At 38.0% G+C, this 27,387-nt stretch overlaps 1 protein-coding gene across 6 annotated transcripts in view; it reads left to right on the top strand.

Moving 5' to 3' along the window:
* The window catches only part of Thsd7b (thrombospondin type 1 domain containing 7B), a 797,324-nt gene that overhangs the window by 731,215 nt on the left and 38,722 nt on the right, over positions 1 to 27,387 (top strand). For all 6 annotated transcript variants that reach the window (XM_045150956.1, XM_045150957.1, XM_045150953.1 and 3 more), the window contains 3 exons: positions 13,052 to 13,193; positions 16,098 to 16,213; positions 20,450 to 20,567. In XM_045150956.1, the coding sequence (XP_045006891.1) occupies positions 13,052 to 13,193; positions 16,098 to 16,213; positions 20,450 to 20,567 (376 nt within the window). The remainder of the gene's footprint in view (positions 1 to 13,051; positions 13,194 to 16,097; positions 16,214 to 20,449; positions 20,568 to 27,387) is intronic.

Raw genomic sequence — 27,387 nt, 5'->3', positions numbered from 1 at the left:
GAGTTCAGACACCTGCTTTTTGAGAGTTTGTAATCCTTACTCACATTTATATTTTTTTATTCCTTATGATATTTCCTAACTGATCCTAGTTCCTTTAGAAATTTATACTTTCCATCTGTTTAGCCTACTTGTCTTCCTGCTTCACTTTATCATCTACAGGGATAATATTCTGCCTTTTCTTATCTCAATATCAATTTTATGAGTTTCTTTGTTTCTTATACTGTGAAGTTATTTTTATGAATCTTGAGATGCTCAAAAATTAAAAAAAAAAAATCTTACCTTATAAGACTCCCTGGTTCCCCTTTCCTTCCCCAGTGTGATCACCCACCTTTCCTTTTCCTTCCCAATTCTTTTCCCTGCTTTTCTCAGTTTCACAATTCTTGGCACCTTTTTTTTTTTTTTTCTTTTTTAAGTAGAGTGGTGACAAAGAAAGGGATTTTAGTTTCTTAATGTTGGTGTCTCCCTGGATTCATACTTCAGGAACTCCCATTCTTTAGTGGTGTGGAAAGGAAGGGATGTGGAGTTTCTAGAAGGGAGCTTTGCTCTGTTAATGCTGGTAACTCACAGGAACTCCCCATCTTTCTGGACTGGTAAGGTGGTGATTGGAATGTAAAATGTCCCCCATAGCCTCAAGTGTTTGTGATTAAGCTTTGTATGTGATCACTAGCTGGTGGAACCTTTAAGAGGTGGAGTCTTGCTGGAGGAGGTACATTACTGTAGTTTATTAACCTGGCTTGCCAGTAGTATTTATCTCACTCTTGCTGTTACCTCCTAGCTGATAGGATGTGCTCTACTCTTCCACAAAGAAACTTCCCTGCCTTGATGAAACTTCTCCTCAAAACTGTAAGCTGAATTTAAGTTTCTCCACCCATAATCTGCATTTGATCAGGATTTTTGTTCCAGTGATGCAAGATTTTGGGATGCTGGAGAGAGTTCATCCCAAGGCCTTATGTGGACCTTCTATAACCCGATGTTTTGTGTAAATCCTCTATATCTCAACTATAATTTTGTTTCTAAACTTGGCAACATGGTCCACATACCACTAGTTTTATTTATTTAGTTTATTTATTTGAGAGTGACAGAGAAAGAGGCAGAGAGAGAGAAAGAGTGAGGGAGGGAGGGAGAGAGAGAATGGGCGCCCCAGGACTTCCAGCCACTGCAAACGAACTCCAGATGTGTGTGCCCCCTTGTGCATCTGGCTAAGGTGGGTCCTGAAGAATCGAGCCTCAAACCAGAGTCCTTAGACATCACAGGCAAGCACTTAACCACTAAGCCATCTCTCCAGCCCTCAGCTATAAGTTTTACCTTATGATCATGGGTCTATTAGATAACCCATACTTCCCTTCTATTTCTCAGTTAGATGCTGATATCACATGTGCACTATATCTTCTGTCATTTGTTTCACTTTTCAATTTGCTGTCCTTTTACATGACCTTTTTTTAAAAAAAAAAATTATTTATTTATTTACATCTGAGAAAGGGAAACAGAGAAAGAGGAAGAGAGAGAGAGAGAGAATGGGATAGCCAGGGCCTCTAGCCATGGCAAATGAACTCCAAATGCATGTGACACCTTGTGCATCTGGCTTGCATGGGTCATGGGGAATAGAACCTAGGTCCTTTGGCTTTTTGGCAAGTTCCTTAACTACTAAGCCATCTCTCCAGCCCTATATGACCTTTCCACCTCTGTTACCAGCTCCTCAAAGTCTCAGAAATCTTTTAAACATGTAAGCCATGAGAAGTGATTCTTTAGAACTAAATTTTTCTCACTCTTTGTTAACTTTTTAGAATCAGAATTGAAAAGAAAACAAAAACAATTTACAACACATTTTCATGTTTTCTTGTGTACCATTGAACACATTTATCCAAGTAAGAAAGCAACGTTACTGGAAAATGTATCCATTTTTCCCTTCTGATAGCTGTAGAAAACATCAGATCTGCTGCAATTAGGATAAATAGATAATCACAGAAGTGGCCCTCTCACCATTATGAGATAAAAAGTATAACCAAATGACAGCACTGGATCTCGGTATTTGATGAAAGCTGGCAAGGCCAGGCTCTTTACTCATGCTTATCTCCAGACAAGAAACCTACAGATTGACTTAAACTCACAAATACCTGGCATTATCATGTGGTTTTGAATAGTTCAGTGATAGTGGAATAAAAAGAGCATGCCTATTTTGATTTTTTAGAGTGTTTTATCTAAATGATCTGTTATGAATTAGGTGGGCTCATTAAAACTCATTTAATTTTTATTTATTTTTAATTTTTTGTTCATTTTTATTTGTTTATTTGAGAGTGACAGAGAGAGAGAGAAAGAGGCAGATAGAGAGAGAGAATGGGGGCACCAGGGCTTCCAGCCACTGCAAATAAACTCCAGATGCGTGTGCCCCTTGTGCATCTGGCTGGAGGCTTCACAGGCAAGGACTTAACTGCTAAGCCACCTCTCCAGCCCGTAAAAGTCATTTATTGATATTTCATTAACTTAATGATGGATTCTATTAATCTTAAAAATGTTATCAAGAAATGGGTTCTTCTAAGATATTTGAGGAGCCCTCGCATTCAGAAAAACATGACCATTACACAACATTTATCATTTGGCTGTTAATAGCAATTAAAAAAAAAAAAAAAACTTCATCCTGATTGCCCAAGAAGACACAAATCATCCTACAAACAAATTCTTGTTATTTACATGTACTCTGATAAACACTGCCAGACACCAATTTGATTTTTAGATTAAAACAAGAATTTGGCCTGGATGCTGAGGGGTAATAAAAGATATGAAGATACAACATCCTAAGGAAAGATTAGACTTTAAGGTAAATCCTAGATTACAGAGGTAATGAGCTAGAAAACCTTTCACTAAAGCATTTATGTTCTTGAGAAGAACTAGTTCTTAAGTGATCAAATCCTTATCAATATTATTCAGCTGTACAAGCTTGACATTTGTGAGGAAATTATGCCAAAGTTGACATTAAGTTAGTTGTCCACACAACATTTTCCTACTTTTGTATTTAGGAAATTGAAAACATGTCTTTATACACACATAATGTTAAGAAGGAGCTCTTGCGACTAGAGAGATGGCTCAGCAATTAAGGCATTTTCTTGTAAATCCTAATAACCTGGGTTGATTCCCCAGTACCCATGTAAAGCCATATGTACAAAGTAGCACATACATTTGGAGTTTGTGTACAGCAGCTGGAGGCCCTGGCATGCCCATTCTCTCTGTATGTCTCTCTTCTATCTCTCTGTACTTGCAAATAAATAAATATATATATTTTTAAAAAGAGATTATGGTTTGTGTGTTTTGAGTTTGGACCCAGTGAAGAAACTATCATGACATAAGATTACTCTTTATCATTTGAAGGTGTCCCAACATTTCTGACCAACTTATTAAATATTTTTAATAGCTACTGAGAGAAATAAGAAACACTAACACTGAACTTTGATAAATAACTAAAAAAGAAGAGGAAACAGTAATCTTTCTATAACTTGTTAACAATACAAAGACAATTTCATCATGTAGACTGTGAGAACATTCCTAAAATGAATCTATATCATATTCATGAATTTCACTTACCCACAATTCTCTCTTCACATACTCCCATTTATATGAATTAAGAGTTAGTGAGTTAGTTGTAGTGTTCAGTTTCTATAATTTTTAGATAGGATATCTGGTTTGGGCCCTACAGGATATTATCAAGCCATGTTATGCAAATATGCACACTATGAGATCTGAGGGAGGATATTCTAAAATACCATCAAATTATACCCCTATCACTATCCACCTACCTCATATAGGCTTAAGTGTAATAAAGTGAACAGTACACAACTGGATTATGCAGAATAACCTATGAGAGGTTTTAGATTTCAGAGCATTTCAAACATTAAATTTTCAGCTTAAATATGACCACTTGTAAATTCTGTGCAAATATTCAAAAAATTTAAAAATCATAAACACTTCTGCACCTAAGCATTGTGGATATAATTTGATTCTTGATGTCTGGTTTATTTCCTCTTTCATTTGATGACTTAGACTAAATAACTATGTGTATTTATATGCACTCACTTGTTTCAGAGAAAGAAAGATTACTTCATAAGATATAAGTGCAGTAAAAAACTAAACTGAAGTGTCTGCTAAGGTTCCATCATATTCTTTTATTGAAAAAATCATTTAAGTTATTGTCCCTCTTCAGGAGTCAAAATATTTCTGTTCATAGGTATGATTCTGAGGTGTTAATAATGGTAAGCATTTAATATTGCATTTGGGTCCATTTAATTAGGAATGATGGTTTTCTCCTTCTTGATAATCTGAAGACAATCTAATACAATTGAAGGCAAATTTTAAGATATTGAAAAATTAGTTAAGGGTGAAATTACATAGTTAGCACATGATTAGCAAAATGTGTATAAATTGTTCAAACTTGTATTTAGGAGAAAATTTCCCTTCCATATTACAGTGTAATTCAACATTATCACTTTGACTCAGACAAGAGTCAGTATACCTGTTCAGTTCTTTCAGCAATACCTGATGTTGCTGGGACAAACTACCAGAAGCAGTTTATGGGATGAAAGATTTATTTTGGGCTTAGAGAATCCAGGGGAAACACCATCAATGGTAGAAGGCACTGACTTACTCCCATAGTTGCAGAGCAGAGAGACTACCAACAGCCATCAAAATACAAATAGCCAGAGCTCAAAACTGCTCTGAACATTTTTTTTTTATTATTTTTTAAATGCTGGCAAGGATGTGGAGAAGTAGGAACACACATACACTGTTGGTGGGAATGTAGGATGGTACAACCACTTTGGAAAGCAATATGGAGACTCCTGAAAAAGCTAACTATAGAGATACCAACAGACCCAGTTATTCCCTTACTGGGCATCTACCCTAAAACCTTCAAACCACAGACCAGAGAGTTTTGCTCAACCATGTTTGTAGTGGCACAATTTGTAATAGCTAAGAGCTGGAATCAATCCAGATGTCTATCACTAGAAGAATGGATAACTAAGATGTGGTATGTCTATACAATGGAATTCTATACAGCAGTAAGAAAAAAATGACACAAAGAAATTTGAGGAAAAATGGTGAGCCTAGAATAGATCATTCTCAGTGAACTTACCCAATCACAGAAAAAAAATTGCCACATAGTCTCACTCATCTACAGCACCGAACCTTAATATGCCCAAGATACCTTACATACCCAGCAAGCATCTCATGGACTAGACACTAGGATGGATGGGGAGGGAGAGAAGGGCATCAAAGGGGTGGGAAACACTAATCTAGACCCAAACAGCAATGGTACCACAAAATTCTACTTCCTAAAAGGCAGACCAAATGGCTGAACCTTCACCAGTCCCTTACAGGAAACACCTGAACCACAAGACACTGGAGAGGGTAGGATCAAGTCTAACCTAAATCTTCTACATCTTCTCTCCCTCCCTCCTCTCTCTCTCTCTCTCTCTCTCTCTCTCTCTCTCTCTCTCTCTCTCTGTCTCTCTCTCCTTTCTAACTCGTGTATATTAGTTATCTTTTTCCTCATTTTCTTAGTGGGCACTGACCTGTAACTCCCAGTACCAGCATGGGGCTATCATTCACAATGAGCTTTTGATCAGAGAAACCTACAAGTTTTCCTAAAAGAATGACAGATTTCTATCAGAGTGCTTGATGACCCACCAAAGTTCAGTGGTAAGACCCTATTGCTGAAGACTCCATATGTAGCTGACATGTAAAATGGAACAGCATGGCTGGAGGCCAGGAGAGAGTCAGTCCCCAGATAGTCAGTGTGTCTAGTGCCAGAAGGTGCTACTTTGGTGACTGGGGGAAATGACCAATATCTGTCCAAGCAACTCATGGACTAACCTACTTAGCAACAAATAACTTGTTGTGATGCCCACACAAGTGTGATAGTGGCACACAGACATGGTGGGGAACCAACTGCTCTTGATTTGGTTAACTGATCCCCTCAGTGGTGCAGGACCCATAGCTGGAGCTGGGAAACAAGTCAGAACCATATCCAAACATAAGCCCACTCTCCAATATCAAGCTACCATCAATCATGGGCTACAAGAGGGCCTACACCTATTAAACTCTCCACTAAAAAAGTAACTGTTATCTCATTTGTCCTGGTGCTAACTCACTCTCCATTGGAGATTCTGCTTCTCTTTTTCAGATAGATGCAGATCCTAAGGAGAGAGCCACCCCATCATACCTCAAAAAGGCCCCGACTGAAACTAATGAAAATTGGCAAAACAAGCAAGGGTGCTGTTTTCCTTATGAACCAGATACCAGCACAAGGGGGAAGGAGACCAACACAGAGAAAATTTAACTCCTACCAAATCAGAGAGCCAGAGTCTCAGAGGCTCCCAACACCTCATCACTGAGGCAGACCAAAAATGAACCCAACATAGCTCAGGGAAATTTTGTGGAAGAGGGGTCGGAAAGAATGTCAGAGCCACATGTTGGGTCATGATATGCAGAGACATTTATTATACCAATAACTGTGGGGTAACTCCACAATGCACGACCCATATACATCAGCAAGGAGGGGCCATTGGGGAGGGGGTAGGTCATGGATGAGCCTAATAATGGTACCAAACTGTCTGTATTTGCTGAATAGAAAACTAATAAAAAAAAAAAAAGCTGCTCTGAACATACGTTAGGGCTAGACTACAATATCCATTCCCCTCCTCAGTGACACTACCTCCATCATGGCTTTAACTGCTGGAGACTCAAGTTGCAAGATTAATCAAAAACACCTCAGACTATGGGGACATACAGTCATTTTCAAAATACCATACCCAAGAAGGTAAAATAATAAAATAACACCTTTAATCCCAGCACTCGGGAGACAGAGATAGGAGGATCACCGAGAGTTCGAGGCCATCCTGAGACTACATAGTGAATTCCAGGTCAGCCTGGACTAGAGTGAGACCCTACCTCAAAAAAACAACAACAATAATAAAAAATATATGTTAAAAGTAGACCTGATAATTTTGTAATAATAATTCAAACATTTGTATTCTTCTGACACTTGACATCTGGATTTTCAGGTTTTAGAATTTCATGCTGTGAACACATTTCATGACATTTATTGAAACATTGCTAAATATAATTTATACCAATATTTTAGGGTCTGAAAAGAGAAGTAGAAGCCATGATTCATTATGCTCTAAAGACTACTTTATAAAAGGAAAGAACAGGGTAGTAAAGAAATGAAGAATGAAAATACAAGCACAACATATGTCTGTAGGTATTTGTGTGTTTTACAGATTTATATTAATTTTCATTTTATAGATTTATTTATAGACTATACAATCAACTCCACAGACAAATCCCTAAGCATGCATAGAGAACTTTGCTCAAAAGTGAAGAGAAGTAGGGTTGCAGAGATTGCTCAATGGTTCAAAGTGCTTTCTTGCAAAGCCTGGTAGCCCAGGTTTTATTTCCCAGTACCTACATAAAGTAAGACGTACAAAGTGGGGTCTGCATCTATAATTCTGTTTCAGTGACAGAAGGCCTTGGAGCACCCATACTCTCTTTCTACCCTCTTCTCTGCTTGCAAATAAATGAAATAAATGAATGAAGAGAATAATTTAGTGCCATTAGAAGTAAGACAGTGAGAAATAGCTTAGCAGTTAAGGCATTTGCCTGTGAAGCCTAAGGACCCCAGTTCGATTCCCCAGGACCCACATAAGCCAGATGCACAAGGGGGTGCATGCATCTGGAGTTCGTTTGCAGTGGCTGGAGGCCCTGGTGCACCCATTCTCTTTTTCTGTCTGCCTCTTCCTCTGTCTCTCTCTTTCTCTCAAATAAATAAAGAAATAAAATATTTTTTTTAAAAAAAGAAGTAAGGCAGTGAAAGAGAAAGCCATGATTAGTGTTTTGAGGAAGGTTAATGGTAGTGTTGTAAGCACAGTTTAAAAAGATCTGTTCCATGTGCCACATCTTCATTACCCACTCATCTGTTGAGGGACATCTAGGCTGGTTCCATTTCCCAGCTATTATAAATTGAGCAGCAATAAACATGGTTGAGCATGTACTTCTAAGGAAATGAGATGAGTCCTTTGGATATATGCCTAGGAGTGCTATAGCTGGGTCATATGGTAGATCAATCTCTAGCTGTTTTAGGAACCTGAGTTCTACTCAGCGGTAAAGAAAAATGAAGTTATGGAATTTGCAGAAAAATGGATGGACCTGGAAAATATTATACTAAGTCAGGTAACCCAGGCCCAGAAAGCCAAGCACCACATGTTCTCTCTCATATGTGGATCCTAGCTACAGATGATTGGGCTTCTGCGTGAAAATTAAAATACTTAGTAGCAGAGGCCAGTAAGTTAAAAAGGAGACATAAAGGGTAGAGAAAGGAAGGGAGGAGGATACTTAATAGGTTGATATTGTATATATGTAATTACAATGATTGTAATGGGGAGGTAATATGATGGAGAATGGAATTTCAAATGGGAAAGTGTGGGGGTGGGGTGGGAGGGAATTACCATGGGATATATTTTTAATCATGGAAAATGTTAATAAAAATTTTAAAAAAAAAGTTAAAAAAAAGGATCTGTTCCAGTAGGGGGAGCTGGGAAGACTAGTTTCATGAGAGGGGAGGCAGGTAGAACTATCTGGATCAAGAACATTACATGGAATGAGGCTAAGAGAATATGTGTATCCATATAAATGTACTATCTTTAGGAAATCTCTGGAGTTTGCATTTATGCATATATTTTGTGAAAGGGAAGCAGCATATAAGTAGTTCATGCTTTGTTCATTGTTTATTTTATAATTTCATTCTTATGCTCATTTACTCTAGTGTTTTATAAATGATTGCCTTGGCCTGGAGAGCTGGCTTAGTTGTTAAGGTGGTACATGCCTGCAAAGCCTAATGACACAGGTTTGGTTTCCAAGAGCCACATGAGCCAGATTCAGAAGATGGCACATTCATGTGGGGTTCTTTTGCAATGACTGAAGGCCCTATTGTGACCATTCCCTCAATATATCTGCCTCTTCCTTTATTTATTTGTTTATTTATTTATTTATTTATATTAGGTATGTACACAGTGTGTATACAGTCATGTTGGTACCATCATTAGCCTCCTCCCTGTCTTTCCGCCTACACAGGGACCCTCCTCAGTGGGGAATATGGGTTGTGCATTGTGGGGTTAGCCACCTGTTATGGGTAAGAATGACTTAACATGTGGCTCTAACAATCTTTCTGCCCCCTCTTCTGCAAATTTCCCTGAGCCATGTTGGGTTAACTTTAGGTATAATTCAGTGATGAGGTCTTGGCAGCCTCTGTGTCTCTGGATACCTGGTTTGGGAGGAGTTGAGTGTTCTCTGTGTCTGTCTCCTTCATCCTTGTGCTGGTACCAGGTTTACCAAGAAAGCAGAACTCTTGCTCACTTCCCCAGTTACTCTTGGTTTCAGTTGGGGCACTGTTGAGGTACAATTGGCTGATTCTCTCCTCAATATCTGTGTCCATCTGAAAAAGACAGGCAAATTCTCCAACATAGAGTGAAGTCAGCACCAGATAAATGGGATAATCATTGTTACTTTAGAGAGAATTTAATAGGTGTAGGTCCTCTTCTAGCCCAAGATTGGTGGGAGCTTGATAATGAAGAGCAAGCTCATTTTTTGGGTATGGTTCTGACTTGTTTTCCAGTTCCAGCTATGGGTTCCATTACATTGAGCAGATGCAGATCAGTTAGCCAAATCAAGAGTAGTTGGTTACCCACCATGGCTGTGTGAGCATCATGTTAGGTTGTTTGCTACTAAGTAGCTTAGACCATGAGTTTCTTGGACAGATGTTGATCATTTCCCCCAGTCACTCATGTAGCACCTTCTGGCATTAGACAAGCTGTCTGGGAACTGACTCTCTTCCAGATTCCAGCAAGGTTCACTCCATGTTCCATACCAACAGTTTATGGTGTCTTTGGCAGGAGGGTCTTACCACTAACCTTTGGTGGGCAATCAAGTACTCTGACATAAATCTGTCTTTTTTTGGGAAACATTGAAGTTCTCTCTGGTCAACAGCTCATTGTGGATGATAGCCACATGCTGGTACTGGGAGTTACAGGTCAGCACTAAGGAAAAGAAGGAAGAAAAACATAGGTAATATAAAAGAGTTGGAGAGAAGCAGGAGAGAGAGAGAAATCAATGGAGAAATAGGAGAAGATTAAGGTTAGTCTTCATCATACACTCTCCATGGCCCTGTGATTTAGGTATTCTCTTTAAGGACCTGATGAAGGTTCAACCATTTAGTCTGTCTTTTAGGATGTAGAATTTTATGGTACCATTGCCGTTTGTGTCCAATTTTGTGTCCCTCACTTCTACCCTTCCCCTTCCCTCCCTCCCCACCCTCCTTATTGTCCAATCCTCAATATGCTTATTAGGTATGTCAGCATCTCAAGTAGATTTAGGTTAGGAGCCACAGATGAGTGAGACCATATGACAATTATCTTTCTGTGATTGAGTGAGTTCGCTGAGAATGATCTGTTCCAAGATCTACCATTTATCTTCAAATTTCATTGTGTCATTTTTCCCCTACTGCTATGTAGAATTCCATCATGTAGATTTACCACATCTTGGTTATCCATTTGTCTAATGATGAAAATCTGGGTTAATTCCAGCTCATAGCTATTATGAATTGAGCAGCTATAAACATGGTTGAGCAAATCTCTCTGAACTGAGGTATGAAGTGTTTAGGATAAATGCCCAGTAAGGGAATAACTGGGTCTGTTGGTCACTCTATAGTCAATGTTTTTAGGAATCTCCATATTGCTTTCCATTGTGGTTGTACCATCTTACTTTCCCACCAACAGTGAATGAAGATTCCTATTTCTCCATATCCTCTCCGGCATTTGTATTCATTTGATTTTCTTTTTTTAATGTTTGCTATCCTTACTGGGATAAGGTGGAACCTCATAGTTGCTTTAGTTTACATTTCCTTGATGATTAGGGCTGATAAACATTTCCTTAAGGGTGTGTTTACCATTTGTATTTCTTCCTCTGAGAACTACCTGTCCAGTTCATTGCCCCATTTTGTGAGTGGATTATTTGACTTTTTATTGTTTAGGTTTTTTGACTTCTTTGTAGATTCTAGAAATTAGGCTTCTGTCAGTTGTATAGCCAGCAAAATTTTTCTCCAATTCTGTGGGTAATCTATTCATTCTTCTTATTGTATGTTTGTCTGTGAAGAAAATTTTCAGCTTCATGAGATCCCAATGGTTGATTGTTTAAGTTCCTGAGCTACTGAGGTTTTGTTCAGGAAGGTTTTCCCATTCCTATACCATGGAAAGTTCCTCCTATTTTTTTCTTCCAGTATTAGCTGAGTTTCTGGTCTTATGTTGAGGTCTTTGATCCTTTTGGACTTGATTTTTGTGTGTGGTGAGATGTGTGGATCGAGTTTCATTTTCCTGAATATGGTTATTCAGTTTGTCCAGCACCATTTGTTGAAAATGCCTTCATCAAATACCAAGTAGCTGTAGTTAATTGACCCAAAGTCTGGGTCCTTGATTCTGTTCCATTGGTCTATAATCCTGTTTTTATGCCAGTACAATGCTGTTTTTATTACTATGGCTTTGTAATATAGCTTTAGATCAGGTATGGTGATGCCTCCAGAGGTGTTTCTTTTGCTGAGAATATGCCTGGATATCCGAGGCCTTCTGCCATTCCATACGAATTTTGAGATCACTTTTTCTATCTCTGTGAAGAACAATGCTGTGATTTTTATTGGTATTGCATTAAATCTGTATATTGGCTTTGGTAAGTTTGCCATTTTCACTGTGTTGATTCTGCCTAGGAATTCCCAGGAGCATGGGAGGTCTTTCCATTTTCTCAAGTTCTCTTCAATTTCTTTTTTGAGTTTTTTTTTTTTAATGTTTCATGTATAGCTCTTTCACATCCTCAGTCAATGTTATTCAAAGTTACTTTATTATTTGTTGCTATTGAAAATGGGACAATTTTGCTTATATCTTTCTCTGTATCTTTGTATTTTGCACATAGAAAAGCTACTGATTTTTTGCACACTGATTTTGTATCCTGAAGTTAATCAATGTTAAGAGTTTGATGAAGGAGGTTCTTGGATCTCTTATGTATAGAATCATGTCTTCTGTGAATAGATCTAACTTAACTTCTCCCTCTCCAATTTGTATCCCTTTTGTTTCTTTCTGCTATCTTATTACTTGAGCTAGGACTTCCAGTGCTATGTTGAAGAGCAGAGGTAAGTGTGGACACCTCTGTCTTGTTCCTGATCTCAATGGGAATCCCTTCAATCTCTCTCCATTAACTAATACTTGGGCTTTAGGAGCTTTTTATGTAGCCTTTATTATGTTGAGATATAAACTGTCCATGCATATTCTTTCCAATGTTTTGATCATGAAGTTATGTTGTATTTTGTCAAAAGCCTTTTCTCCATCTATCAAAATGATCATGTGGTTTTTGTGTTTAAGATTATTTATGTGGTGTATTACATTGACAGATTTCTGTATGTTGAACCACCTCTACATGCCTGGGATGAAGCCTACTTAATCAAGGAGACCCTGGTGTGACCATTTTCTCTATGTATCTGCCTCTTCCTCTCTTAACTAACTAACTAAATAAATTCATTTGAAAAAAATTTAATGTATTATTTAAAATTTCTGCGTGATTATTTCTGTTGATAGTGTCTGACATCACAGGGACAATGCCTTCCTATTTTCTTTCATGCAAACTTTGAAAATATATTTGTCTCTATCTTTGTAGCCAACTATTTGAGAGTACAGAATAAGTTTTATTGATGACAATAGCTTCAATGTACTTAATTATATATCAAATATACCATATATCCTTTAAGATAGCACAGACAACCAAAGAATTGTAGAATTAAAAAAAAAAACAGAAGATAAGTTACCATAAATCACACAATTGTGTAATACTTGCAGGTATAGCTACAGCTTCACAGATGAAACTATAGTCTCTTCCTTGAAGATGATCTATACAAACCTCTATATTGTAATTGTGTATAATTGATCAACTAACAATGAGCCTATCTCTGCCTGCTCTTTGGCTTTCATAGTCATGTGATCCTTACACAATGCAGAGAAGGTCACGTCATCTGCTGCGACCATCACTGAGCTCAAGGACTTGTGCTGAAGATTCACAGTTGCGACCCTGTCTCCTTAATGAAAATTGCTTCCAGTTCCAGTACAATCTGACAGGTATAGTAAAAACCCATGTCTTTGCTGTTTTCTATGAACATTGACCAATGAAAAGATGTGTGTGTTTTTCTTCTTGGGAAAAGGAGAGAACATGTGAGTATGTTATTCACAAGACTGAAGACTTGATTCCAGTGACTCTTCATAGAAAACCCATTTTTGACATGCAAATGCAAAAAGACCCTAAGCAATCTCTGAAGAACAAAATAGTTTAAAAATAATGGTATGCAGGCTTGAGAGATGGTGTGGTGGTTTGACTTAGGTGTCTCCATAAACTTATGTGTTCTGAATGTTAGTTCCCCAGCTGATGGCAATTTGGGAATTAAAACTTCCTGGAGGCTGTGTATTGTTGAGGGCGGGATTATGGTTGTTACAGCCACCTTCCCCTTGCCAGTGTATGGCACACTCTCCTTTTGCTATTGTCCACCCAATGTTGGCCAGAGGGTGATGTCCACACACTGATCATCACATCCTTTTCCCCTGCCATCATGGAACTTCCCCTAGAGTTTGTAAGCCGAAATAAGCCCTTTTTCCCACAAGTTGCTCTTGGTCGAGTGTTTTCTGCCAGTAATACAAATGACTGCAACAGATTGCTTAATGGTTAAGGCACTTGCCTGTGAAGCCAAAGGACCTCAGTACCTATGTAAAGCAGTTGCACAAAGTGGCACATGTGTTTGGAGTTCATTTAAAGTGGTTAGGAGCCTCGGCATGCCCATTTTCTCTCTATATTTACCTTTCTCTCTTTCTCACTTTCTATCTCCCATAAATAAATAAACAACATATTAAAAATAATGATAGCATAGTTTCAGAATAATGTTGAATTAAACCTCAAATATACTGAAACAACAAAAACAAGACCTAAACAATGATCAATCATTGGTAGAAAAAAATAGTCATATTATCATAGATTTGTGTTTTCTTTTTTTGTCTTCAAGAAATTTCTGTTCATGACATATTTTCCCTATAGGCAACAAAAAGATGAGCAAGTTTAATCAGTCACTGAGTAGATAGAGCAACATCAGACAACCACTCCACTTTCCTTAGTGCCATGGTGCTCAGTGGCTAAAACAGTAGAAATGCTATCAACATTTCTCTGCTTCTTACCATTCCCAAAAGCAGTAGATACAAAAAGTTGATACTAGAGTTGTGTTAAGTCAAAACTTTAGACCCAGTACTTTGAAGCATAGCACCATATGTCTGCACAGGCAAAGTATTTTCCTTTGCTGAAAAAAAAATTTCTTGTCCTGTCCAACTGCAGAGTTTCCGCATATAGAAAATCTTATAAACTCCATGGAGGTATCTAGTCTACTGAGTGGAAGATGACATGATGATTTTTCCCTTTCTTTATATCTTTGGATTTTGAATCAAGTTTTCAAAATATAATGAAATTTGCTTTATAGGAAAGATATATTCTAAGACCATTTGTCATGAATGAATTTACTTTTCTTATTAAACTCAGACAATTTAAAATATGGGAAATAATTTTGAATAGGTTTTCCTTAATATGGTCAAGTATTAGGTTCTACTCACATCAATGATAATAGCTATATTAAATATTTTTATTTATTTTTCTACTTGCAAAGAGTGAGAGAGAGAGAAAGAGAAAATATGGGTGCACCAGGACCTCTTACCACTGAAAAGAGCTCCAGATACATGCACCACTTTGTGCATCAGGCTTTGGGTGGGTACTGGGGCATGGAGCCCAGGCTGTCAGGCTTTGAAAATAAGTACCTTTAACTGCTGATCCATCTCTACAGCTCAATAATAGTTTTTTGTTGTTGTTGTTTTGTTTTGTGGTTTGGTTCAAGGCAAGGTCTCAGTCTAGCCCAGGCTAACCTGGAACTTACTCTTGTCCCAGGCCGTCCTTGAACTCAAGGCTATCCTCATACCTTTGCCTCCTGAGTGCTGAGATTGAAGGTGTATACCACCATGTTCAGCTCCAATAATAGTTCTTTTTAATAACTAAATTAATTAAAGGAAAATTTATCAATTCACCATCACATGTTTTAAAATGTGGCTATCTAAATCAATGAAATTTTCCTCAATGACAAAATACTTTGAAAAATGAAGAGTTACTGTGTGTCTTTTCAACTTTTCTGTGATATCTTTTTTGGCTATACTACATTGAATGTACCAAATGGCTTAGATGATCAGATTTATTCTTTAAAAGTATTTTCAAGATTACATCAAGACAATTATTTTAGTACAATCTAAGTTTCCACCGACTGAGTAACTTATAAACAATGGGAATTTCTCTCTCTCAGTTCTGGAGACTTGGACATTTAGGATCATAGTATTGATGAGGGCCCTATTCTCAGAGATGGAACCTTTGTATGTGTTCACCTGTTGAAAGACTAGACAAGCTCCCTAGAGTCTCTAACAAAAACACTGATCTACTTTTAAACTTTCAGTCCTCATAATTCAAGAACCATCCAAAAGTTTTTCTTCTAATACAATCATTTTGGGTGTTAAGATCTCAACATATGAATGGGTGGTGAGTGGATACAAACAGGTCACAGCAACTGGCACCCTTCTTAGGTTATTTTCTCTCCCAATTGTCCCTAGCAAATAGCTGGCTCCAAACTAGTTTTTTTCTTTACTATCCTGGTCAGTGTCTTTCATACCCTAGCCAATGAAGAAAAACAGATTTCTGGGGGAAAAAAAAAATAGTTTGTTGTCTTATTTTTGAAAAGCAAACTTAGTAAAGTAACTCAATTTATTTAGTTTACATTTGCTTTACTCTACAAAAACAATTGATTATTCAATGCTTTCCAAGGGCATGTGGAAATGGTTTTAAGATGATGTGTGGGCTCCACTTCTCCACCAATGCAAATAATCAGAGATTTGGTATAACTTGTTCACATGGCCATAGCTTGAAACTCAGTATTGTTGGTTCTCTGCCTGTAGAGTGGAGCACATGTCAACTGAGTGAAAATGTGTCCTGTGGCCAAGGTGTGAGGACCCGTCTGCTGAGCTGTGTGCGTAGTGATGGCAAGCCAGTCAGCATGGACCACTGTGAGAAGGTAATATGTATTGGTATCTCATACCCACAGATTTGTTTCTCCTAATATAGGTTTGCAATGTTTTATAGCAATAAAATACTCTGGTTTAAGAAGTGCTAGTATAGTACAGTTATATCACTAGTTTTGACTTACTGAAAATTCTGGGGAAATGAGTCCAATAATAGATGTATTCAGGGTCTAGGGAGATGGCTCAGTGGCTAACAGTGTTTCCTTGCAAGCCTTCTGACTGGAGTTACATTATTCTTAGCACCCATGTAAATCCTGACACAAAGTAATGGGAGTTGGAGCCAGAGAATCAGGAAGCTAGCAGACCAACTAGACTTGTACATATACTTGAAAACAAGAAAGAATCTGTCCCAGAGACACCCCCATGTCTGATCTCCACACACATTCCATCTGATCTCCACACACATTCCATGGCACATGTACATGCACCAACACATAAATACACAAAATAAAAATTAAAGAATAAACAATTTAAAATATGTTCAGAGATGAAGAGAGAATAAAGTGCTTTCTATGCAAGCTTGAGGACCAAAGTTCAGATTCCTTAAACTCATGTAAAACCCAGACTCTAGGGTGTTCCTATAATTCGAGTGTACCTGTGATGAGACTGAGACAGAAGAATTTCCTGGCATATCATAGGCCAGCTAGGCTGGCAAATTCACCAGTGAACAGCAATGAGAGACCTTGACTCAAATAAGGTGAAAGGGGAGGACTGACACCAAGTGTGATTTCACTGTAGTTATTTGCCCACAACATCTTTCATTGCATAAATGCAATGTGGTTCTTTGTATTGGGCACAATATGTCACATATGACACATATCTACTTTATATAAGATGGACCCTAATGCTTATCAAGAGTTTTCTCAACATATGATTGCTAAATTAGTAGTACAGTTGCACATTTCTTCTTAATATACATAAGAAACTACTTATCACAATTTCAAATTAGAGGATAATAAATTATTCTGACTTTCTTGCTCCCACATAGACATTGCAGAAAGCTACAGTTAAATTAATTTAAAAGATGTTGGCTTTGCTTTTCCAACATAGAAAGGAAAAGTACCATAGGAACAGTTTTGTTGTTGTTGTTTGTTTATTAACTTTCTCACTGCTTCTGCACTAAGTACTGTCACAACATACAGACATCAACCAGGATACCCTGTGTGGTGGTTTCAATGTAAAATGTTGTCCAAAATTATGATTAGCTTCATACATGACCCCCAGGAGGTCAGAGCCTTTGGGAGGTGGAGCCTTGCTGGGGGAGGTATGTTGCTGGAGACAGTGCTAACAAACTCATTCTTTCTGCTCCCTCATAGCTGACGGGGCAAGATGTGAACCATCTTCCTGTTCTTGTCATTATTTCCTTTCCATGAGAAAACTTCCTCTTAAAACTTTAAGACAAAATAACTTTTTTTACAAGCTTCTTTTGGTGGAGTACTTTGTCCCAAGAAGTAGAAGGTAATTGCTACACTTACCCTAAAAAAGACTGAAGCTGGGGCTGGAGAGATGGCTTAGCAGTTAAGCACTTGCCTGTGAAGCCTAAGGACCCCGGTTCAAGGCTCGGTTCCCCAGGTCCCACGTTAGCCAGATGCACAAGGGGGCGCACGCGTCTGGAGTTCGTTTGCAGAGGCTGGAAGCCCTGGTGCGCCCATTCTCTCTCTCTCTCTCTCTATCTGTCTTTCTCTCTCTGTCTGTCACTCTCAAATAAATAAATAAATAATTTTTAAAAAAAAGACTGAAGCTGGATTCCCAAACTGGTAACATTATGAAATAGGCTTACAGCATAGAATATTGTTGAACAACTGTCAGTGCCTTAATACTTTATTACATTTAATTTGCCTTTTGAGAAGTTAGGGAAAATTTCTTCAATACTTTAGTTGAAGATGTTCTCTGTAACTTTGGTCTATATACCCTTCTTATATGCCAATGATCCCAATATTCGATCTCTGTAAGGTATCCCACATTTCCCTCTATGTACATGGTTGGTTGTTTTTTGTTTGTTTGTTTGTTTTTGCAATTTGATATTGTTTTTGGACTGTCTTGTCCTCAAGTTCTGAGAGTCTATCCTCCATCTGATCTACTTTGCTGGTAAGGCTTTCTTGGGAGTCTTTAAAAAGAGATATTTCGGGCTGGAGAGATGGCTTAGCGATTAAACGCTTGCCTGTGAAGCCTAAGGACCCCGGTTCGAGGCTCGGTTCCCCAGGTCCCACGTTAGCCAGATGCACAAGGGGGCGCACGCGTCTGGAGTTCGTTTGCAGAGGCTGGAAGCCTTGGCGCGCCCATTCTCTCTCTCTCTCCTCTATCTGTCCTTCTCTCTGTGTCTGTCACTCTCAAATAAATAAATAAAAAAATAAATAAATAAAAAGAGATATTTCTTTGTTATTGTCTATTTTAATTTTTTTCTAAGATCACCATCTCTGTGGGATTCCACTTCCATGTCTTTTTTTTTTTTTTTCTTTTTGAGGAAGGGTCTCACTCTATCCCAGGCTGATCTGGAATTCACTCTGTAGTCTCAGGGTGGCCTGGAATTAATAGTGCCTCTCCTCCCTCTGGCTCCCAAGTCTGGGACTAAAGTCATGCACCACCACACCCAGCTCCAATCAGCTCCAATTTCATTTCTTGATTATGCTTGATAGGTGTTTGAGTTCTTACCTGCAGGTTCATTATATCTTCATTGAATTTATTCCACTGTCTATTGAGATCATTTTTGTGGGCCTTCCTCCATTTCCTTCATCCTTCTATTAAGTTCTTTTAAATTGTCTTCAACTTTTTGAGATGTGTATTGAGTTCTTTTGGCTGATTTGTTTCCATTTCCTCCAGCCATGCTTTGAGTTCATTCTTGAATTTGTTTTACTTTTTCTTCATTAAAATCTTTCGTCAATTGTTTCCTTCTCGTTTTCAAATAATTGTTCCATCATCTTGTTCACAGCCTCCTTAAGTTTTTTGAATATACTTTCAAGAGTTTGAGTTTTAAGTTCTAAGTCTGGAATTTCTTCTAGGTTTGCAATGGAATCTTTCATATGGGACTAAGGACATAAATGGGGTTATTTTGGCTTAGAGTTTTGCATTGCTTGTTTTGTGTTTGTGTTTGCCAATCTTGAGGTAGTTGTTTTATTTTGCCAGTACTATAGAAATTAGTATCTCTTGGGGAATTTGCATTGGTTGTCTTTTTCAGGTTTGGGCAAGGTAGAAGTGGGAAGGTGATATATTCAAAATGTTTTGACTGGGTGCTCTTGAACTTGAGCAGGTCTTTCTTGTGTATTCACTGTACTGGGAATTCCTGGTGGGGCATTGGCATGCTTGACCAACTCAGTATCCAGAGAAGGTCCTGTTGTCTCTCTCTTACTTGCTTCCTTCCTTAGTGGTGGCATGGCTGTGGACACTGGTGGAGGGCAAGGCAAAGGGATAGCAGGAATCCTACTTGGGGGTTTGAATCTCAGTCACCATGGTTATGAGGCCTGCCTGGGTCACACATTTGGAATGGGCATTATTGCAGGCAAAACCCTGCTTGTGTGCTTGCTACAACATGTCTTGTGTGAGGACCTGGTAGTGCCCTACTTGTCTCACAGAGGTGGATCACCCATGAACTGGAAGCAGTGGCCTACTCATACAGCATTCACACAGGGTCCTACCCACCCCACATGAATGAGCCTCTGGGGAACCATGATCTGGGACCTACTCAACATTGCATGGCTCTACCTACCACACACAGTCACATCACATAGAAACCGGGGAACCAGGACCTTCACACCACATAGGTACATAGGGCCCTACCAGCCCACAGGAGCTGCCTGGTAACTGGTGTGGGGGATACTCCTATTGATTTTATTTTTTTATGCCTATTTTGTTTAATATGCTAGCCTCCTTACTCAATTTAATATTCCTATATACTTTTATCTTCGTACTGGGTCTCTGGATATTATGCTAACATGTCCCCTTGCTTCACTATTGACCAAGCATCTGGGCATATCTGTATGCCCAGTGACCTCCTACTTTGCCATCACCCTAAGGACAGGTCAGTGCTAGAGTTTAGCATAAGAAATTTGGACTGACAAAAAATTTTACTTGTGAAGTAAGAACAGTCATTTTCTTAACTACCAATTCATAAGAAAGAATATGTATCCATTTTCCCATGTGGTGATAGGTTATTTTTTACAGAACAAAGGTTACTTCATAAAATGACAATGATTTGACCTAATAGTGAAGGTGTATCTTACTACTTTTTGCAGCATAATCTGGAGAAGCCCAAGAGAATGAGCATCCCCTGCCTGGTGGACTGTGTGGTCAACTGTCAGATCTCAGGATGGACAACTTGGACAGGCTGTTCACAGACATGTGGCCAAGGAGGTATTTTGTCTTCCTGTTTGCTCTGATTTTCAAACATCTTTCAGTATAACATATCTTTACTAATAACAAAGGAGAAGAAAGAGAGAGCTGGTCAGATCTGAGTCCAGAATGATTCAGCAAACCAGGTAGCAGGGCAAACTGCAAAAGAGCTGTTGAAATTGTAGACCAATCTTCATTCAGGAGATCCTAAATACATTAAATGAAAAACATGATGGCCAACGGGTTTAGACAGATTATATATCACATAAATTAAACCTGCCACTGTGTCAAGTAAGTCCCCAAGACACAGTGATTTAAGTTAACTAACTAGAGGCTTAACTCTATGAACATGCAGAGAGGGGTAGTTTCTGCTTTAATAAATCAACTAAGGGCACGTATTGACAGAGTTTCTGCCCCTTTAATCTAATGAAGTTTCTCTGGATATTGATATCAGTTTGTTCTGTAGAGGTTCTTAGAAGTGGGATGGAAGTGGTATATATGAGGTATTCTATTAGACAATATTTAGACCATGTCCCCAACTGTGCAATAGGCAAGTGTAATTTCTGATTAGCCATGTTTTAACAAGTGTTTTACTGTGAAAGAAAGGGTGAGTCTTTGATAAACCATCACAAAATTGTAGAATCCCAGTGCACACATCACATAGAGTGACAAGGGAAACAGAAGTTAGCAGTTCTCAGAATCAGGTAGAAGGATGGGATTCAAAGACCTAGTTCTGAATGCCAAGTGAAGGTATTTGTAAGTAGTCTTAAGACTCGACCAGAGGGTGAGCTCATTTTAAGCTATCCACAAATACTCTGCTGAGGTTGTTCTCTGTCTCAATTTAGGATTTGATGAGGAACTAGACTGAAGTTAGAATGGAAGAATGACTCATCTGTGTTCCCAGCTATAAGATCCCAGATCTGGGCTGGAGAGATGGCTTAGCGGTTAAGCGCTTGCCTGTGAAGCCTAAGGACCCCGGTTCAAGGCTCAGTTCCCCAGGTCCCACGTTAGCCAGATGCACAAGGGGGTGCATGCGTCTGGAGTTCGTTTGCAGTGGCTGGAAGCCCTGGCGCGCCCATTCTCTCTTTCTCTCCATCTGTCTTTCTTCCTGTGTCTGTCGCTCTCAAATAAATAAATAAAAAATGAACAAAAAAAAAATTTAAAAAAAAGATCCCAGATGTATTAGGAAATTGTAGCTAAGGAAAATAGACAGACATTTAGCAAAGAGCTTCCTTGACAATGAAACCTGGGAATCTCAGATTTCAACAACAATAATAATATGCCAGTTTCTTCACAAATGAAAGCAAAAAGCCTTAGGAACTAAAACTATTATCCCTGGGATCATGTTTGAATGATTAATGCAGCTCCTCACCTGTGCCTGGGAGACATAGACTAGTTTCCAAAGAGGCTCTACTTTAGAGTTGGGTAAATCCAGGTTCTAGGTTTAGCTGTTTAAGTGAGTGTCTTCATTGCTCTGGGTAGAAGGACAGCAGTTTGACTTTACTGTATGTTACTATCATAATGTGCAAACATACACCTAAAGTACTAGGGGAAACTGATCAAGGACAGAAGCCACTAAAACTGTAAAGCAGAATTTATAAATTATCAGTTTATTATTTTTATGGAAGAGTGACCCACATGCAGGCTTTAGTTTTTGGGATTAGAATTATGTGGCATGAGGTTTATGAAGAAATAACATGATGTTACATATCATAATACTAGTTTATGTTAATTTCTACCTCCTTCTTTTCTACAAGTAGTAAAAAAGATTCCAAGACTCCCTAGAATCTTTTAAAAATTCTTTTATAAAACTTGAGATGGGGAGGTAATATGATGGAGAATGGAATTTCAAAGGGGAAAGTGTCAGGGGGGAGGGAGGGAATTACCATGGGATATTTTTTTATAATCATGGAAAATGTTAATAATTTTTTTAATTCTTTTATAAACTCAATAATACTCATTGCTCACAATTATCATGCATCTTTTTGTTTCACTGTCTTTATGTTCTTAGTCACAGACTAAGCGATATTTTAAAAGTGAAAGTTTGATCAGGTATTTTCTTATTGACTTTCTGGTCACTGATCGATTTATTACCCAGTAAATAAATAAAAATGAATATTTTTAGTTCTATATTTGGGGGATGCAGTGCAGAATAAAAATACAATTTCCCTAATCTCATTCTGCTTACAATCTAACCAGAATGCAGATATTAAACAAATAAATAGGGAACTATTCATATTGATTAATTACCTGAAGACTCATGGAAAATAAATTTTTCTTCAATTCTTGATGCCTATCACCACAGCAATTTGTTCTTCTCTGCCCAGAGATTTCACTTTAGCCTTAAGCATTGTGGTCTTATCAAGAGTTATTGTAGGGATGTGTTCCTCTCCCATTAGTAAAGGGGAACATGAAAATGTAAAGAAATCATGAAATTCTGTCCTGTGCACATAATTCCCAAGGACTTGTGGGAGCTGCTTGTCTATGCTATTTCTATCTCCAACACTCTACTGTCCTGGTAGCTTTGTCTGCTCCAACATACAGTATTCCAGGCACACTCCTGATTAGATTATGCTTCTTCCCAAAGTGGCACTTTTCCTTACATTTAACATATCCTCATCACCACCAGTACTGCCTCACATGAAACACCTCTCCATCATGACTACTATTGGTTCTTATGAAATTTTTTTAAGCATAGGTTGAGTCAATTGTAATCTTTTTTTTTTTTTTAAAGGCCCATGACCTTGTTTTGATTACACAGGAATGATGGCATACATACATGGATTACTGGAAACACAAGTTGTTATCTACCTTTGTCCATATGCTTCCTATGCATGTCAGCATAAAACTTATGGGTCAGATTTATCCAAGGATAGCTATGAATGTGGCCCAACATATTTGAATATGGCAACATGTCTCAGCACCAAAAGTTCAGATACCCCTGGGAGTCTAGGCCATAAGGAGGGTACTTAAAGGAAAGATAAACTTGTAACCTGGATCTTGAGCCTAAAAATAGCCAGTCCCATTGCCTATTTTTTCCTTTAAATATGTAAATTCTTAGTTCTCAGTCAAAAATGTGTATAAAACAAGGAGTCAGAAAACATGTTTGTTTGTTTTTGTTTTGTTTTGTTTTCTGAAAGGAGTAATTTTGCATGGAATGAGGTAATAAGGTATTGAAATATTCATGTCATTCCAATACATGACTCTTACAAACAAAACTCCAAGTCATATGCTTACTGTTAAAATAGCAAGATGGCTCAGCTTGAAAGTTAATACATTTGCCTCCAAAGCCTAGGGACCTGATTTCAATTCCCCAGTACCCATTCAAGGCTAGATGTACAAGGTGGCACAAGTGTCTGGAGTTTGTTTGCAGTGACTAGAGGCCCTGGCACACCTATTCTCTCCCCTTCTATCTGCATTTCTCTCTCTCTCCCTCCCTTTCTCTCAAATAAATAAATAAATAAAATATTTTTAAATAATAATTAAATCGCAAGCATTTCTGCTAATGGTAGGTTGTAATTCCATTCTGAGTGTCCTCTCCAAAACACAAATCCCACTCTTGGAGAAGCATAGTTAATTATAGCCTCTGCTTAAAACTTAACTTTCTCATATCCTTACAGTAATAAATAAAGACAACAAACCAAACAATGTTTTCCTAAGAAAAAGTTATGTTGTGAAGGAAGACACAGAAGAGCTAAGGAAGGGACAGTGACTATCAATAGAAAGTCAGTGCTGCAAAGCAATCAGAAACACTCAAATGATATTCAGTGACTTCTGAGTGTGGATACAGTTTGGAGCACCTTAAGCTATTGTCCTAAGGAATGGGTAGGATAATCTTGAGAATCATTTCTTAACCTTTAGATGTCTTTATGTTCTTCTTTTTTTTTTTTTTTTTTTGGTTTTTCAAGGTAGGGTCTCACTCTGGTCCAGGCTGACCTGAAATTAACTCTGTCATCTCAGGGTGGCCTTGAACTCATGGCAATCCTCCTACCTCTGCCTCCTGAGTGCTGGGATTAAAGGTGTGCGCCACCACGCCCGGCGTCTTTATGTTTTTAAGTGCTAACAATAAGATTAGTTTTAAAACTCCCCATGATCTTGATATCTGACAAACCCTCCAGCAATAAAAATGTATATGTATCCCATTGTTTATCTGACAAATGTTTAAAAAGTTTGTGCCTACTATCCTGGCATCTAATCATGTCCTGTTTGGCTGTCAAAGGTGGCAGTGTGAGTAACTAATTGTATATTTACTCACTAGATGCCTTCTGAGTACAAGTCACCCTTCTAAGAGATGAGAATAATCTGCTATAGAAAAGATAAGATATTAAACAAACAAAGCCTTATAATTAATAAAACCAGTATTTGAGTGAAAAGTTGTATGACACAAACAAGACAGAGATAAAGCAAGTAAGTAAACAAACATGAAAATTACAATTTCTAAATGCTATAATGAAATGAAAATTGGCAGAATTACAAGTATCTATAGGAGAGCATGAGTAAGAAAGGTCACTGAGGAGTTGATATTATGTCACAGCTTACTGACACAGTTGTTCCATAGCCCTTGCAACCAGTGTTTTCCTTACAAAGATGCTCATCGATGTTTAATCCCATAAGCATTTTTTGAGTACATTAACGGCTTTTTGTCAGAACCTGCAGACAAATGTACAAATATTTTTCAAATTATATGTGCTTTGTGTCCAGCTTTGTTTTGATAGATAAGTAAATAACTGAACAGTATGGGGAAAAGAAGGATTGGGCACATAGACCTTAGATTTTATTTCTATTTTTAAGTGTATGTATGTAGTGTGAGGAAGGAGAGATGAAAACATGCATGCCATGGGTACATGTGGAGATCTGAGTACAACTTAAGAGCATTTTCTTCTCTTTCCTTCTTTGAGACAGTGTTTCTTATTGTTTTTGTTGTATATGCCAGTCTAGCTGGATTCTCCTGGCTATGCCTCCTATTGCTACAAACATGAAACATGTTGTGATTGCAGACACATGTCTCATTTTGCATCCTGCTTTACCTGAGTACTGGGAAATCGAACTCTGGTTGGCAGGTTGGCAAGCTAGTGTTTTTAACAACTTTGCATTTGCCCCAGCCCCCAACCCTTGGCTTTTTGTGCAACTACCCTCACGGTTGTGTGAAAGGAACTGTTATAGTTACTGTATACCTCACCAGCCCTGGTTGGAGCTTCACTTCTCTGTTTCATCTTGAATCATACCTTCACCCCAATGGTTCAACTGGGAAGCAATAAATAAAGAGTACTCATCAGCAGAAAACCTGTAGGGGACAGACAAACATATTTCTTTTAAATGTTTGTTTTTTGTTCATTTTTATTTCTTTGAGAGTGACAGAGAGAGAGGGAGAGAAAGAGGCAGATAGAGAGAGAGAGAATGGGTGTGCCAGGGCTTACAGCCACTGCAAACAAACTCCAGACATGTGCACCCCCTTGTGCATCTGGCTAACGTGGGTCCTGGGGAATCAAGCCTCAAACCAGGGTCCTTAGGCTTTGCAGGTAAGTGCTTAACTGCTAAGCCATCTCTCTAGCCCCAGACAAACATATTTCTTAAAGGAGACCATTTTATGGAACCAGAAAGATTGCAAGCTATCACTAGAAAACATTTGTAAGTTGGCTTATCTCTTCCAAGCAGTGTGTATGCAGCTGTCTTCAGTAGAAGCTGTTCTTTGTTCCTGCTGATTGTGGCAAGGGGCAGTAGACATAAAAAGAGATAGAGTGTGTATAGTCCCATTAAAGAAGTTTAGGAGTTACATAAGATTTAATCTTTATCACCTGCAGCTTTGGGATGATATCTGTATCAAACACAGAAGTTCACACAACTACTTATGAATTCACTGAGTTGTTGAGCAACTAGTAAGCCACACTTTACCATCAAACTCACAGAACTTCATTGATCTTAGGGAAATTTTGAAATGAGCTCTTACTTTATTTTCAAAGCCCCTTTAATGTACACCTGAAGCTTGGCATTTACTTACTAATTGTGTTAAAGATTTCAAGGTCAGAACAGTTTGAATCCAATTTATTTCAAGTTAAAGAGATTGATTATAAGCATACACTAAGGGATATTTTAGATAGATTTCAGAGATCAAAGCTTTCAATAGAAGAACTTTAGTATTTGGATTGGTCATGTTCTTTGTCTGCTGACTTTTCATCAGTTGATTGGAATGTAGAACTCCACAAATTTAGCATAGCATGAATTATTTATAATTATTACTTAACCAATATGATTCTTAGAGTGTCATCAATTCTAGACTATGATTTTTCCTATTTTATATATTTTAATTCACTGTGTAAGGGTCAATATAATTTTTCTACACTATATAATCCAGCTTGCTGCCTGTGTTTCCCACATGGCAAATGATTTTTCTAGTTCATCATGAAAAAATTATATTGCATTAAGTCCAGCACATAGAACTTCTCTTAAAATTTCCAATTTGCATTTCTTTTTTTCCCAAGATGCCAAGAGCAAGCCTGTAGCCTTCATTTGGTATTTTCAGAAAATCTGATTGTGTAGAATCTTTGATCAGGCTTGAGTTTCATAGCTATAACAACTAAACTCATTTACTCTGTGAAGTAATTGTTATATCATGAATACAAAAAACTGAATAGTGGATTAGAAAAAAACTATATAAAAGTCCAAAATCTGAGATTCATAGCCTGTTTTTCAATTTTATACTCTATAACAAATAGAGGAAATAGATCTTAGATTACAAACCAGTTGTATTAGTGCCTTAAGAAGTCCCTCTGAAATTTGCCTCTCAAATATGGCATAATGTCAAGTCCATCTACTACAAATAGAGCTGTTAATCACATAGACA

The sequence above is a fragment of the Jaculus jaculus genome, chromosome 5 (assembly GCF_020740685.1).
Source record: "Jaculus jaculus isolate mJacJac1 chromosome 5, mJacJac1.mat.Y.cur, whole genome shotgun sequence".
Lineage (NCBI taxonomy): Eukaryota > Metazoa > Chordata > Mammalia > Rodentia > Dipodidae > Jaculus > Jaculus jaculus.
Note: the sequence above shows the minus strand (reverse complement) of the source record. Positions and strands in the feature narration are given on the sequence as shown.